Below are 16164 nucleotides of genomic sequence, written 5' to 3'. Positions count from 1 at the left end.
CTAGTTATTTTCCATGAAGGATTTGTTGGTGTGGGAAGAGAGCAAAACAGTTTGGTTCTGACCTCACTATGGACCTCTTTCTGCAACCTTTTATTAACTTGGAATAGTAATAGCTTAGTCCTACTTAACCCTGTTTTAACTGGGACTTACATGGTGCATACACCTTGTGCTAGCCCTTTGCAGAGGGATCAGTTTCACACTTACTGACTTAAAGGGACTACTTGCACAAGTACGTACTTTTCAGCATGAGTAAAAGTTGCCTAAGTGGTTTACTTCCCCACAAACACTGTACCTTGGGAGTAAGTTGTTTAAAAACTTCAGATGGCAAGAACTCATGTAAATAAAACTCTCTGCCACCCATGTTTTACTACTCCTGATTTTCAGAATTTGTTCATCCACTGACTAGTCCAGTCCAAGTGTTGGAAGCTTCAAACAGATTTGAAGATGGGATGGATGGGCTTTATATGGACTACTTTCCTTTAAAAAAAAACATCTTGAGGAAAATTATAGGGTAGGGCTTCTTGCCTGATCATCTGTCCAGGAAGGGTTCCTTTCCCCTATCTGTTATTATTTTTCTTCGGAGAGGTAGGTAATCTGGGTTTGACAAACATCAGAAAATACAGTTAAGGCTAAAATGTAAATTTTACACTGCTCATTGTGCTTAAGACTTGCAGCATACTAAGAGTCATACTACCCTGTCCCTTATGGAACTTCAATATATGGCAAATGGAGCTACTACCCACACCAATTGAAGGAAGATACAGTAGTAAAACTTTGAATTCCTAGGCACAGGAGGATGACTTAGGACTAGAGTTGCAGCATGAGATTTTAATTTTCTTTGATTTCTAGGTTTAAACCAGATGCTTAATGCCAAAATTTTCAAATGGGGGGGCCTAACCTAACCCTTTGGGTACATATTGCACCTATTTGCCCAAACTGCCTGCAGAAAGGCAAGATTTGTTAGGTGGGGCGGGTTTGTACAGCAATTTTGTGGGCACAGCTTAGGTACCTAACACTTTAAAACTTTGCCAATAGTACTACTATAAGACAAAAAAGTACATAAGTATATAATTTGTATAACAATGCTACAAATTAATTTACCAATATGAGAAACACTTATTTTATTAATTGACAATTGATACAGAAAAGAAAAAAGTCACAGAAGCAACAATAAGCAAGTGATGCACAGTGAGTTACTGCAAGGAGGTCTGCATTGGTAGAAAGACCACAGATATGTATATACTATTTATCACTTATCACTATCATTAAATCTACTTTGATTACTCCAACAAGATAAGTAAGCAGAGTTTTAGTCTTCACATTAAAACATGCTTTGCCACTTAAAATTTGACAACTTCTAAGGCTACCAAGATTACACTATCTAAAACAAATCCTGTAATACAACTAATAGAACAAGTGTAAAAAGCATGGTCATCATCAGCCTACTAGTAAAGAACTTCTGACATTACTCAAGAGTCCTTTTTTCTCAGCTAACCTATTACAAGAATGATAGTCGTAAACCATGTCTACACTAGGAAAATGACTCATTCCTGACAATGGTTGTCTGCCACAGATCCCCTTGAACTAGCATTTAGAACAATATTTACTGCTAGTGCAGATGGGACTAACTCCTTTTTTAGTTCTGAGACTTGGTTCCACCAAGGCTCAATGATCTGATCTGTCCGTGTCTAAATTACATTGCCATAGATTATTTCTTCCACGTCTCAAGAATATTTTTTGTAATAGTTTTGTCCTATATTTAGGATGTATATTTAAGATGTTTCCAGTACTAGTTCAGCAGTCCAAAGCTGATATCAGCTGATGGTAACAAGTCCATTTAACATAGGTACAACCAAAGAATTCAGAGACTGAAAAGACCCAACAAGTCATCTAGTACAGTCCTCGCCAGGAATGTAGCCTACAACATATTTCCTAATGTCTCCATAAACTACACAACATTTTATTTTTATCATAGACGTTTATTAGTTTTGCCATTTGAAAATAAGTGAAGGAAATAAAAATAGAATATATTCAATTCAAACAGTAAAACAAAATAAAGTAGACCTGTACGCTTACAAAATGTACCTTCTGGATCAGATGCAAAAATAGCTAGACAGACATAAAATATATCTGTAGTTACTACCATGAATTATACTTAAAACATTTTTTTAGAAGCATGAGTTGCTTTTCAGGCACACTTCTCCAGCATAATGCAAAGTAGAACCTCAGGGTTACGCACACCAGAGTTATGTACTGACCAGTCAACTACATACCTCATTTGGAACCAGAAGCACCAAAGAAAAAAAAGCAAATACAGTACAGTGTTAAACGTAAACTACTAAAAAAAAATAAAGGGAAAGCTGCATTTTTCTTCTGCATAGCAACGTTTCAAAGCTGTATTAAATCAAAGTTGTAAACTTTTGAAAGAACAACCATAATGTTTTGTTCAGTTAAGTTAGAGTTAACTGAACAAAAGTTAACATCAGAGTTATAAATGCCTCGGGAATGGAGGTTGTTTATAACTCTGAGGTTCTACTGTATATGCAAAATACTGAAATAAGAGTAAGTTCTAAAGGCTGTAGTAAGTAGCAAATATGGCATCTGTCTCTTTTGGCTGCATATGTGGTAACATAAGCTACATTTTTTATGATATATGCTTTCCATGTTCATTATCTTTCCCAAGTTAACAATTAGAACGTTTACCTTTCAGTTCCTGAGCAGCCTCCCAGTGACTGTGGGCAAAGTAATGATAGGAAAAAAGGCGGTATCAGCAACATTATGCTCCATAACTCCTCAGTGGCCATTGTTATATGTGAGGCATCTAGAGATTTTTGATACAGAGACCGTGCTTTGTTCCATGACTTTGTTGGGTTTATGGTTTGATTGGAACCTCAGGAACATTTCACGCTGAAGAACAGTAGTTAACATACAAGCTGTGAAGAGTTTTATAACCAAGAAAAATAGAACAGTCTCAAAAAAAAATATGTATAACACAAATATGCCAAAATACCATTCTAAAGAAACAGAAGTTTAGTTCTTCATATGTGTGCACCAAGTGATTGTCCATTTTTCTGTACATGCTTTTGAAGGTCTAGCCCTGTAATTTCGACAACAGCAGCTTCTCAAGCATTAAGAGATGAGGGTGAATTTATTATAAGTGAACATTACACATATGCTGTTCTTTAAACTTCTCAATAACGTACACTGGGGAAAGAAAATACTGTGGGCAAAATTCAGAGGCTATGTGTAAAGGAGGACAAGCTGGAGTAATGTATGCCTTCTTCTGGCCCCTCAGCATTTAACTTACACTGACTTGAATTCACTGTTTGATGTGTAACATATACCCCATGTACTATACATTCTTACATTTTATTCTTGTAATTGGCATAATTAGGGAACCCAAACTGAGAAATTATAATGTTAGAATATTTTAAGGGCATACTGTCATAAATATTAACCAATTTGTTTAGACAGTAAGATCTTTGTAGCAAGTGCTCTGCTCGGTGCCACATTCCGGAATAACCACTGTTAGTCTCTTTTTCTAAATTCCTTATGTCAACAGGTTTCACAAACACTCCTGAAGGCTTTCCGGTATGCTTTGCCACTAGAAAATTCATGACAATATCATCACAGTTTTGAGTTTCATCTATCAAAGCATGAACAGCGTCAGGCTGCTTTTGAAAGAGTTCTAGGTATCCACTGTGGAAGAATGCTGCTCCGATGAGAACCATGGAGTACTGGTCCCCATTTCCAAATCCAGGGGTCTGCAATTCAAAGCTGCCATAACTGTATATACCTGAAGGAGTGGAAACATGCTTTCTAGGAACAAATCCCACTATCTGATCTGGAAATTGCTGTAAGAAAATCAAAAGATAGCAAAATTAAAGCTCCGCACTACAGTCAAAATGTTAATCAATACAGCAGTACAAAACCTTTTAATAGAAGTATCCCTTATGAGCCTATTATTGATAGAAGTGCAAATTAATTGCTACGAAAGATGCAGATAATATAAAATAATCAGCTCTGTGGTCTGCTGGCCTGCACCACATGGAGATTGTTGCAAGTTAATACAAAATGACCTGCAAAAGCTGATAGACTGTGCTTCCCTCCACATCATACAATGCCAAGTAGCATCTGGCCAAAGTTAATTTGCAGTCACATGTTTGGGATCAAAAATAAGCCTACGATAATCTCTGCACAGTAAAGAGAAATATTACTATTGATTTCTGGTGCACAGCTTCCAGATCAAATTAAAATTTCTTTGCTGCATTTAACCAATTAGATTTTCTGATAGCTGTGACTTTGTAATTTGCCTTTTAAGCAGAGGAATGATAAAAACATCGCTTATACCGGCAGTCTATAATTTTGTATCATTAAAATATTATTCTTCAGTGTCTCTTGCCTTTTAGAATTTAACTGATCATGTATATAACAGATGATAACAGTATGTCCTAGAAATAGCAACAATGAACTGATTTAATCTTTCCATTTAGTAAAATTGATATAAACTCCATTATAAATATGCAGGATGCAATATACAAACATTACCTGCCAAACAGAGAAGGCAAAAGCAAGGTCATAGGCACTAATCAGTGTGTCGTCATCCACCATTAAAACAGCTGGAGAGAGGAAAAAAGACATTTACATTTTTTAATTAAGGTAAAGAAAAATTTAAAATCATTCAGTGATAAATACAGGCAGTCCTCAACTTTATGAGCTTTGACTTAAGACAGCACGTACGACCCTTCTAGGTTGACACCCTGATTTGACTTACGACCAATGGTTTTGACTTTACGACGCCTGCAGTTCCGAGTTATGACGTTTCGACTTATGATGCAATTTTCAGGAACCAATTGTGTCGTAAGTCCGAGGACTGCCTGTATGTGACAATTTACCTGTGCTATGTGCAATGACAAGCTAGCCAGACAACTCCTATAAACATTAGGGTGAGTTGCATAGCTAAATCACCATGCACCAGGCTGAAAATATATACTTAGATATTAAGATTACAGTGAAAAGGATGTTTAACTTTGCAGTTGTAACAGATGATTAATTGACCTGAAGCAAACATAATTTTTAGCACATTATTGCTATTATCAATCACAAACTATCACTATAGCATTAAAAGTTGTGTAGCATAGCTGAACAGCTGTACAGTGGAAAATCTGTGGTCGGGCGGGGGCGGGAAGAGGGGTTGGCAAAGGAATACAACAGATTTTACTAATTGCAGGTCACGTTGCAATCCTAATAGCTTTTTAATACTGTGTAAAGGACAACTATAAAAATCAAGGAAAAATAATCAGATCCCATATTGTCCAGTATGATGGATTATATGAATTTCCACATAATAATTATTTCTTAACATCAAGGAAACACCAAGACATAAGTATTTCCACACCACTTCTCTGGGACCTAGACAGGCAAAAAGAGCATATTATATAGGCAAAAATTCCCTCTTATTAACTGCAGGATAAGGCCTGTTGCTTCAGATCCCCAGTGACCTTGGGGGACACCTTCCTCAGCAGCATGGGAGGGATTAACTGGGTATATCTCACTTAAATCAGTTCCCTGATATTGCAGAAGTCTCAGGCATTCATGCACCTCTGTCCCTCTTGTTATCTCCCTGTCACATGTAGTAGTCTAGTTTCATGTGTAATACTATGGTTGGATTTCAGTTGTTGCGTGTGGTATGGGAGTGCTGGGTGGATTTGATGGGTAGCCTGTCATATACAGGGGATCAGATTAGATGATTTCGTGGTCCCTTCTGGCCTTGTATGAGATCCTAGAGCCTGTAAACATGCTGCATGTAGGGGTGAAAGCAGGATGCACGTAGGTCAGTTCCTCAGGGAGGAAACATAATGGGGTGCTGACCCCTTTACGGCAATGCTATGGCTCAGTGCAACCCTGATTAAGCAGCAGGGCATTCTGGGGGCTGTAGTGCTGAGAGGCTTTCTGGGAATTTTAGGTTGAGTAGCAATGTATGCTAGCGTAGAGGGTAGTGAAATAAAAGTTTCCTTTTTACAAACAAGAAAGAGCCCACAAAAGATGTGGGACTTATGCGTCTTTTTACTTGAAGGAAACAAGACTTGTTGTCGGGTCTCTCCTGCAAAGAGTTGAGGAAGAGGCCTGGATGAAAAGCCAAAGGGCAGGGAAAAATACCCAGAGAAGGAGTAGTGATTTGGGCTAAAGAATCAGACTGGGCTAAGGGGGGGAATATAGGAAGCAGCACATGCTTTTGGATTTCCACGAAAGGGCTGTAGAAAAAGGCATGTGAACCCCTGTACTGATTTGGACTTTTTTTATGTTAGTTTTGTTGGATTAGGGAGGAATTTTGGATTTGGCTGGAAAGCTAATCTATCTAGTCACCTTTGCCTGAAAGAAGAAACTGAGATAGCAGCCACATTTCCATGAGTACAGCAAGGGCCCTCCCCCCATTCTCTCCTCCACCCAGTGCTTCTAATACAGCCTCTGAGGGGTGGAGGGTGTCTAACATCCATGCTACATGATCTCCATGTGTCCTGTTGCTTACATCTTCCCTGCTGCTGTTTTCTGCTAAGTGGAATTGCTCAACAACTGGTGGATTCAGAGGTTTCTGGATCCACTTGGTCAGTGGGATTTTTCCCATAATGATCAAATATGCCGTTGTTCTGAGTGATAGATAAAATGATAAGTGTCCTGAAAAGTGGAAATAATATTGTTAGCAACAATGCTACCTATAAGAGTGAGGCATTCATTACCTTTTGTTTCCAATTCAGGGAAGATCTGGAGTCTGTTCCTCATGTGATTCATGGTCTGCACTTTGAAGACAACAGGTACAGGATGTGGTCCCAAATAATTCCACATTTCCTCTGGCATCTTCTCCCCAACATTGTTCCACACAACAATTACTTTGTGTAGATGGGGGATGGCTTGATAATGATTTAAGAGTTTCAGCAATAAGTCAGTTCTGTTGTATGTCTGCATAACAAGAGTAAATGAATCCAAGGCAGATTGGCTCTGGGATTTTGGTTCCCTTCGCAAATTGGGCATTTTGTCATCTTTACTGTTAGGAAGCAAAGCCATTAAAGCACCTGCCACAAGGAGTAAGACAAAGATCACCACAGACGAGAAGCGAAGTAGTCGGATTCCCATAACTCTTCCTGGTAGCTTACAGATGTGATAACATCTTTATTAACATAAATTGAAATGGGAAGAGAAAATTCATCAATCATCTACCTACATAGTCAGTTCACTGTAAAATTAACATAGACCTCACTCAGCTCATACTCAAGCAAAATTCCAATTAAAGTAAATTGGAGTTTTGTCCAAGTAAATGAATAAATCTTTTCTGGAGCCTCTACGTGCTCCTGGGATAGAAAGAATAATTACTATTTGTATTAAAAAACCCTTATAAATAGTCTGAGATGGTCCTTAAAAACTTTATTTGTATAATCATTATGTGAAACATGAGATAATATTCTAGTATCCTCTCTAAAACTACACATGAATGTACTCTTGTCTTGCAAGTACACCAGGAGTTAAGTCTACATGCGATGTTACCTATGAGGTCACCCACTGAAAAATAGCAGATGATTGAACACGGATCAAAAGGGTTTTTTTTTTCCAGAGAAGTGTGATGCACAATGATGGACAAAATGACAGATATAGAGCTGGTACCAGGGAGAAGCAGTAAAGGTGACCGCCTGAGGCAATAGACACATGAGTGGTAGCAAAACTCAAGATGTGTCATGAATCCCATACGAAGTCTACCTTGACACTCATGCATGTTAACTCTACTAGGTGGGGCTTGTGCCAAGGATAATGAAAGTAGAATCAAGGAGCATCTTCCCCTCCTCCTTCCCACTTGAACCCTCACTCCAATGCCTCCTCCTGCCCACTGCCTATTGCCACCACCTCCTCCTTGCATCACTAAACATTTATATTAAGAAAGTACCTAGAGGCCAACCAGTTTGGGACCCATTTTGCTAGGGCTTTACAAACATATAGCAAATGACAGCCTCTGATCCAAAGAGCTTATAGTCTATACATAATTATTTGGGTTTAAGTGAATTTTAATTTTTATGAAAAGTGCTGGATTAATAACTTCAGAGTCCTTTGTTTATTAATGTAACAGGTACAGCATAGTTATAGGCAAGCTTCACTAAACTGTCCCAAATTGACTGAAAGGAATCATCACGAGGGATGAAAGGGTAGGACTGCCTCTATGCCTCTTCAAGGCATGACTTTTCTGCAGAGACCTCAATGCTCAGTTCTGTCCACTCCCTTCTCCTCTTCCACTGCACTGCTTCCTGACTCTGCTTACTAAATCATGAAAAAGTTGACGGTTTTTGTAGGAAGAGAATGGCAGGGAAAATCCATCATTAGAGATTCTGCCATCCAGGACAGGAGGCAGCAAGAAGTTTGGTTTATTATTATTATTGATATTATTGTAATGCTTAAAAGCTCTAATCACGGTCCAGAACTCTCTTGTGCTAGGCACTGTTCAAACACAGAACAAAAAGACAGTCCCTGCCGCAAAGACCTTATACTTAGATTGTAAGATAAGAGACAACTGATACAGACAAACCGGGGAGTACAAGGATACAGTGAGACAATATTAGTCAGCATGATAGGTAGTGGTCTAACCGTTGTCAAGCTATTTGTAGGCATCACAACAAAGGATAGTTTTTAGGATATTTGAAGGAGAACAATGAAGTGCCTTTGAGGATGTATATGAGGAGTTCCTCCCAAGTGTGAGGATCAGCATGGGAGAAAGCACAAAGGTGCTTGTTTGAAAATTTAACAAGTGGGTGATAGAAGCTTGCATCATGGGCTGATCAGCGGGAGGGGCTGACCTCTCAATACCGGACGAGAGATGATAGGTAAGATGGAGATGTGTTGTGATGGGCCTTGAAAGTGAAAACAAGTAACTAATATTTAATTACTTATTAAACGGGTAGCCTAAGGGGTGCAAAGAAAGGAGTGACATGGTCCAAGCGATGAGCTCGGAAAATGATCTTTGCAGCAGCATTCTGCATGGATATGAGTAGACAAGACTGCATTTAAGGCCAGAGAAAAGGAAGTTGCAGTAATCAGTATGTGAGATAACGAGAGCCTGGACAAAAGTTTTAACTGTGTAGATAGATAGGAAAGGCCATATCTTAGATATTTTATGCAGAAAGAATCTGCAAGATGAGACATAGCCTGGATGTGAAGACCTAGACAGAAGTCTGAGTTGAAGATAATGCTCAGGTTATGGGTCCGAGTGAAGGCAGGATGGTGGTATTGTCCACTGTGAAAGAGAAAGGAGATAGCATAGAGGGTTTTTGGTGAGAAGAGTAAGAGCTCTCTTAGCCATGTTGAATTTGAGCTGCTGGCTGGACATCCACAAGGAGATGTCATTGAAAGGCAGAGATTTTAGTTTGGTCAGAAGGAGACAGATCTGGAGCAGAGATAGATCTGTAATTCATCAGCTTAGAGATGGTAGTTGAATTTGTGTTTCATAGAGGAAGACGTTTAGAAGGGAGACCAAGGACCTGTGCAAACCCCCACAGAAATCTGGAGGGGGAAGACAAGGATCCTCTGAAGCACATGCTAATGGAGCAATCAGAGAGGTAGGAGGAGCAATTAGAGAGAGAGGAAAAGAACTAGGAGAGGACACAGTTATGGGAAGCCAAGGGAGGACAAGATTTCAAGAAGAAGAGCATGTGTTGAAAGTTGCTGACAGGTCAAAGAGGATGAGAATGGAGTACTAGTTCTGAGAGGAAGTCATTGGAAACTTCAGTGAGAGTGGTTTCAATTGAGTGCAAGGGGTGGAAGCTCGATTGGAGAGGGTTTAGGATTGTACTGGAGAGGAATTCCAGATAGCTACTGCAAATACTACATTCAGAGAGTTTAGAGAGTAAATGAAGAGGGGAGATGGGGCGGGAGCTGAAGAGGCAAGTGGTGTCAATGGTCAGTTGTGGGTTTTTTTTTTTTTTTTTCTTAAGATGGGAAAGACTAAACCATGTTTGCATTGTGTGGCAAAGGAGTCAGAGCCAGAGGCAGTGACAGGGTTAATTTCCTCTCTGTAATATTCTGACTATTTGAGGTGCAGAGCCTCTCCTTCCTGTGGCAGGCATTGGGCTGGAGCTGATAAGGACACAACTATGATACTAGGCAGTGAATTTCAATACTACAGACAGACTGAGCACATTCTTGGGCACGTCTACAAGGAGGCAGATAAAGCCTGGATAGGAATCACATCATCACTGTGTATGTGAACCAACCAGTGACGTGATAAAAGCGCTCAAAGGCAAAGTGTGGGGTGAGTGAATCAATACACTTGGACAAAACACAAGAAAATGTGACAAGGAATGAGCATGAATTGGAAGGAAGATGGCTGAGATGCCCAGATAGCTCTTTTACATCTCTATATTCTACAATTCAGTGCAGTATTACTGGTTATTTATTTTAATATATAATTCAATTTAAAAAGAAAATCACCCTGTGTTTCAATGTTCTTCTGTTTATTTTATGCTGCCATGGAAAGGCAACCATATAGTTTAGTCACACAATCAATTAGTCACAATCTAGTGGTGCTGCTGCACCACAATAACTAGAGGGCCTTGTCTCAAAACTTACATCCGGCATGGAGAACACTGTATGTGGGGGTGTTGTCTAATAGTATTAAGTAGCTATTATTTAACGTGTTCAGTCTGGTTGCTGGCACATATGATTCATTTCAACTCCCATTTTGAAATAATATATTTTCCGTAAGAATTATTCATATGCCAGTTACTTGACTATTGTTCATTGAATATGCTGAAGCAGATCAATCCAAAGAAACTCATCAGCTTTGTGTCTTGTTAATCCTGAAATATCTTGATGGACCTGAGATTGTTATATGCAATGTTGTTTTAGTCGTGTTGGTCTCTTGTCTCTCTCACCAACAGAAGTTGGTCCAATAAAAAATATTACCTCACACACCTCATCTCTGAGATTTAGTTGCATATTATTTGTTTACTGAAATATGCAGTATCCCAATGTGCCTTTATTAATGTTGTCTTTGTACTTTTTATTTTCTTATCATTGCATGGTATGCACTGAGAGACAAAAATATTATTTTGAAATAATCTTTTAAATTAATATTTTCTTCAAACATGATGTGTACAGAAGAGGAGAAAACCCCAAATATCTTGGGTATAAAGACTATATTAGTACATATCTTGATCAACTCTAACTTGAGAGCATCCAATATGTAAAATGACTTTGCTGATATAACTTTAGTTTCATCATTGAGATTTTTGGTTGTTGCTATAGGATCTTGGCAAAATCATCTGTATTCTTACTTTGAATACAGCTGATTTGATTAAATGATATCCTGATTCATCTCTTAGGAACCATCACCACCACTTCTGTAATAGTCTCTTGTTTCTTTCTCATAGGGCAGGTACGCCCTATGAGATGGGTATCCTAGGTAAACTTTTTAAATCGTTATGTAGTTTTGCTCTCATTTATTCTCAAGACATATGAGTCAGATGTAACTTTCTAAGCTTGCTACTGATCAATAAAGGTTATTAAGAAACAACTAGTGGGCCATATCATGATGGGAGTGGCGTTTTGCTTAAGCAGAGACACCCCCCTCCCCATTGATTTGAGTGGGGAGTTCTGTTTAAAAATTGGTGAGACGTGATGATCTTTCATGTTTAAAACCCTAGAGAAAGTATTAAAGTTTACAGGGATGTTACTTTCCTCTGGATACAATAAATGCAAGCTTAATTAATTACACAGTAACAGACCAGTTTAGACAATATTAGCATGAAACAATTTAATAAAGTCATACTTTTAGTTTAAAAAAAAATGTACTTACCTCATTTTTGCCAAGATGGACTGGGTATATTTTGGTTTGTTTTAAAGGATGGTGCTGATTAGGTGAAATCAATTCTGTATGGATCTGTTGGAGGTGAAAGGAATTATGTAACTTTTGATCATGCATTTGCTCACCAATCACCCAAGATTCTGTCACAGTCATATATTTTTGTATAAAACAAGTGTTCATCTCAACAACTGATGAATGTACACATTGTTGGCAACTGTCCATCTTTTCCTGTGGTTCAGCTGAAGAGTTTTCATTGGATTTCATGACCACTATAAAAATGCATTGCTAAACCAGTATGTTAGAAAGAAAAATGTTCTTAGCTCAAGCATATTTAGCTGCTCATTGCAATATTATTTATTTGTATTACAGTAATACTTACAGGCCCCCATTTTGATAGGTAGTCTGGACGAGTTTGCGATCTAAATAAATAAGATAGTGTGGAAAGAGAAAGAGAGGCACAGAAAGATGAAGTGACCTGCCCAAAATGAAACATCAGGTTGGTGACGCAGAGCTATGAAAAGAACTCCAGTGTCCTCAATCTCAGTCCAATATGTCATATCCACTAGACCACATTAGAGTACATCGTGGGCTACCATAATCACCGCTGGTTCAGGTGATAGTCTCCCATTTTTCCAGTGCATGCCTTTCATGTTCTCCATCTCCCATGTTTATTGGTTGATTTAGAGGTTAAAGGGGAAGCATGTATTGTGATCAGTTGGTTTTACGATTTTTCCTGTCTCATCTGAAGGCAGGTGAGGTGGAGATGGCAATAAAAGTTCAGGGGCAAGAGGGTAGATGGGTTGGTAGCAAAAGTGAAAGGGCAGAAAAGAAGGATGGTCTTGTAGTTAAGGCACTAGATTGCAGTCCAGGAGATCCAGGTTTAGTTCATAGTTCTGTCACAGACTTCCCACACGACATTGGACAGGTCACTTGTGCCAGTGAAGGAACTAGGGATCTCCTTGCCTGCAGGTCATTGCAGGATTGGGGCCTTAATCTCTCTGTCTAGTGGCATCCTCATTGTCTAGAAAGGGAAATACTTCCTCTCTCTGTCTCTGTTTAAATTATAAGCTCTTTGGGGCAGGGTTATTTATACTCTGTGTTTGCACTGTGCCTAGCACAATAGGGCCACAATTTTTGTTGGAGCCTCTAGTTAGTACTCATAGTGAATAATAAGGGTGAGCACTTTATGGGGTATCTGTGCACTGCAGAGGTGGCATTTTCCATGCCTGCAAATCAGAATGAGCATTTCATACATTTTGGATGGAAGACAATCATAGAAGTGTAGGACTGGAAGGGACCTCAATAGGTCATCTAGTCCAGTCCCCTGCTCTCAAGGCAGGACTATGTAATAACTAGACCGTTCCTGACAGGTGTTTGTCTGACCTGTTCTTAAAAACCTCCAATGACTGAGATTCTACAACCTCTCTAGGCAATTTGTGCTGAACTACACTGACAGAAAGTTTTTCCTAATGTCCAACCTAAACCTCCCTTGGTGCAATTCAAGCCCATTGCTTCTTGTCCTAACCTTGGAGGTTAACGAGAAAAATTTTTCACCCTCCTTCTTGTAACAACCTTTTATGTACTTGAAAACTAGTATGCCTCCCCCTCACCCCCCGCAGTCTACTTTTCTCCAGACTAAGAGGAAAATTAGTGAGGGTTTTTTTTGTTAAATCTGTCTGTGTGAGGAACGTAGATAGATACCTGCTTCTATGTTTGGACAACAGAAATATGGGAACTTAGAAGAGGAAGAGCTAGCATTAAGTTGTTGAACCTATGCTTCCATATCAACAAAATAACTTATTTTAGGTTATATAAACTTTACTGACAGAAATGCAAATTGGAAAGTCTGTATATTTACAGCACAGTCTAGTGATCTGAACATGTGACAGACAGGAGCTCCTGAGTTTAGGTTCTGGTTCTGATTCTGTGTGGCCTTGGAGAAATCACTTACACTATTTTCAAAAGTGACCCATGATTTTGTTTGCCTCAGTTTGTGGGTGTCCAGCTTGAGACACCATTGTGCCTAACTTTTGAAAGTGCAATTCCTAATGAAATCAATAGTAGCTGCTGCTTATCAGAACTTATCGGCCCAGAGATGTTTCAAGATGGTCTCCCGTAAACTGATACAGCTGCAATCAATGTGCATTTTTAAAAATGTGGACCTTAAATTGTATCTCAGATTCCCTATTTTCAAAACAGGCATTGTGATACTTGCCAAGATTGTTGTGAAGATTAACTAGTTAATATTTTTAAAGCACAATGAAAATCCAAACATAAGTGCTATGTGTTATTTTAAAACTGTTGGGTTTCCGTACATTTGTGTTTACTTAATGACATACAATGGGCTGTAAATGATAAATAAGGATATCATAGATGAATCTCAATTTAAGATATTAAATTAGAATTAGTATCATGGTGCTTTCATGTATGAATGTGCTGAACAATGCAGCAAAGTAGGATATAAAATTCCACTGCAACTGTATTGGACTTCTTCCCACATTGAAAGTCTCAACATTCCTTTGTAAGGAATATTTACCTCTTTTAAACAAAAATAAAATACAAATACTGAGAAAGTCAAGATATGCGATTTTAACCCCCCTTTTAAGAAAGAATTCTTCTGAAGCTGCTGTCTTTCTGCCTAGACCGTATCTCCCTACCCATTCTAATAATCAGCATTCATTTTATGAAAACAATTCATTAAAAAAGAAACCACAAATAAACTAAATTATTCATAGAACAGCCACTTCACATCATTGCCCCAATTAAAAATACCTTCCATATTATTGCATTTTATTGTATCCTTACCTAGAATGCTGGAGACCGTGAGCCAGACAGCTTATTTGTCTAAGCCTTGATTTACATAAGGAAGAATAGAGATTTTTTAACCGAACATAAGAAGCCTGTACATTTTTTGTAAACTCAGTCAGCTTGTACTGGTTGTATTTTTAAGTCAACAACATTGATAGAAAAACCCTCCTTTCCTCCTCCCAACATAAGAGACTCAGCAGAAGGGCTGGAACAAGCCCGTACTACCTTCCCTTTCTGTAGCATAGTACTTCCTGCTGGATGAAAACACTCCTCTTCCCAGCAGGCTCGAATTTGTAGTTCGTGCTTTATCCCGACCATAACAGTTTGTCAACCCTACTTTCAAGCAAGCTTTGATTCTTACAGAGAATCAGATATTTTTTGCATGTGTTTGTTTTCAGTGTCACAGATGGTACCCGTCTGTTTGATGGGAGGAGAAGTTCACCTTGAAATGGACCTGAGAATCTATAAAACTAAATTTCCCTAATTTGCCTTATAGTCTTTATTATTAAATCTCTTCCTCATTCCAGTTCAAATACAAATATTTCTCTATAGATTGCTGGTCACACAGAAAAGCAAGATATAATTATGTGAAGTTCATTTGGATAGAAAATTAAAGAGGAAATGTACATATCTAACCTATTCACGCCTTCGTTGATACAAATACTATTTTACCCTATAGGATATTATAGTACAGTGAGGATTTTGCAGCCACCTTCAGTAGGTTTTATTTAGTAACAGCATAAATCTTTCAAGAAAGCGTTAGGATTTGGCTGCCTCTGAGAACTCTGACTAAAATGCATGGAAATGAAATAGCTAAAGAAATTGCTGTATAGAATGCGTCCCTAGTCTGGTGTCTGTGTGGGCGGAGGGAGGCTCCATACAGCTGTCTCGCCTATCAAAAGATGAAGGTTTCAGAGTAACAGCCGTGTTAGTCTGTATTCGCAAAAAGAAAAGGAGTACTTGTGGCACCTTAGAGACTAACCAATTTATTTGAGCATAAGCTTTCGTGAGCTACCGCTCACTTCATCAGATGAAGCTTATGCTCAAATAAATTGGTTAGTCTCTAAGGTGCCACAAATACTCCTTTTCTTTTTGCAAAAGATGAAGGTGATCTGCAAGCAAATGCTTGCTTTTATTGAACTGCGCTGTCAAGCTGCGGTGTGTAGGGGACTGGGTCAAGCAGCGAAGCTATGCAGTAAAAAGGGGATCATTTTGATTTAGAAAGGAGGTAGTTATGGGCGTACCACACAGAGGATTCTGGGTGCGGAGAGAGGGCAGACTCAAGGAAAGGTCATTTTTGAACATCCAGGAAAGGATTCAGGACGGAGAAGCAAGGTGTAAACGCCTGCAGCAAGGAGGAACGATCAGAGGCATGTCTCCTCCGCAGGCTCCGGCTAAAAGAGCTTTGCTGCGAGCGTCAGCACACAGGACCGCAGCACCCCACAGCCAGCCCAGCGAGCCCACGCAGGCCCGCCGGCAAGCAAGGAGGAAGGGAACGCGCCGGCAGACTCAGGCAC

The 16164-nt window shown here is 39.0% G+C and overlaps 1 protein-coding gene across 6 annotated transcripts; it reads right to left on the bottom strand.

The window, feature by feature from the left end:
- Positions 1–1104: 1104 nt before the first annotated feature.
- On the bottom strand, positions 1105–16121 carry EXTL2 (exostosin like glycosyltransferase 2). 6 transcript variants are annotated; one of them, XM_037907257.2, is made up of 6 exons: positions 14645–14919; positions 12219–12258; positions 11831–11914; positions 6738–7165; positions 4549–4619; positions 1105–3854 (listed from the first exon to the last, which is right to left on the bottom strand). In XM_037907257.2, the coding sequence occupies exons 3-6, from the start codon at positions 11833–11835 to the stop codon at positions 3363–3365; spliced, it is 996 nt and encodes a 331-aa protein (XP_037763185.1). In that variant the 5' UTR covers positions 11836–11914; positions 12219–12258; positions 14645–14919; the 3' UTR covers positions 1105–3362. The 6 variants fall into 6 exon arrangements, with proteins under 6 accessions (XP_037763185.1, XP_043376666.1, XP_043376667.1 ...); XM_043520731.1 differs by lacking the exons at positions 12219–12258; positions 14645–14919 and adding an exon at positions 15892–16121; XM_043520732.1 differs by lacking the exons at positions 12219–12258; positions 14645–14919 and adding an exon at positions 15892–16121 and having other exon boundaries at positions 6738–7070.
- Between the last annotated feature and the right edge of the window lie 43 nt (positions 16122–16164).

This window comes from Chelonia mydas, chromosome 8 (assembly GCF_015237465.2).
Source record: "Chelonia mydas isolate rCheMyd1 chromosome 8, rCheMyd1.pri.v2, whole genome shotgun sequence".
NCBI lineage: Eukaryota > Metazoa > Chordata > Testudines > Cheloniidae > Chelonia > Chelonia mydas.
The sequence above is the reverse complement of the archived record's forward strand: the minus strand, read 5'-3'. Positions and strand labels throughout refer to the sequence as shown.

Excerpts from the sequence above, each read along its gene's own strand:
- EXTL2 (XM_043520731.1), bottom strand. Across the intron at positions 4,620-6,737 it reads CCCTGAATTGGAAACAAAAG|CTGTTTTAATGGTGGATGAC; the intron begins GTAATGAATGCC and ends TCCTCTCTCCAG. Across the intron at positions 3,855-4,548 it reads TTGCCTTCTCTGTTTGGCAG|CAATTTCCAGATCAGATAGT; the intron begins GTAATGTTTGTA and ends ATTTTCTTACAG.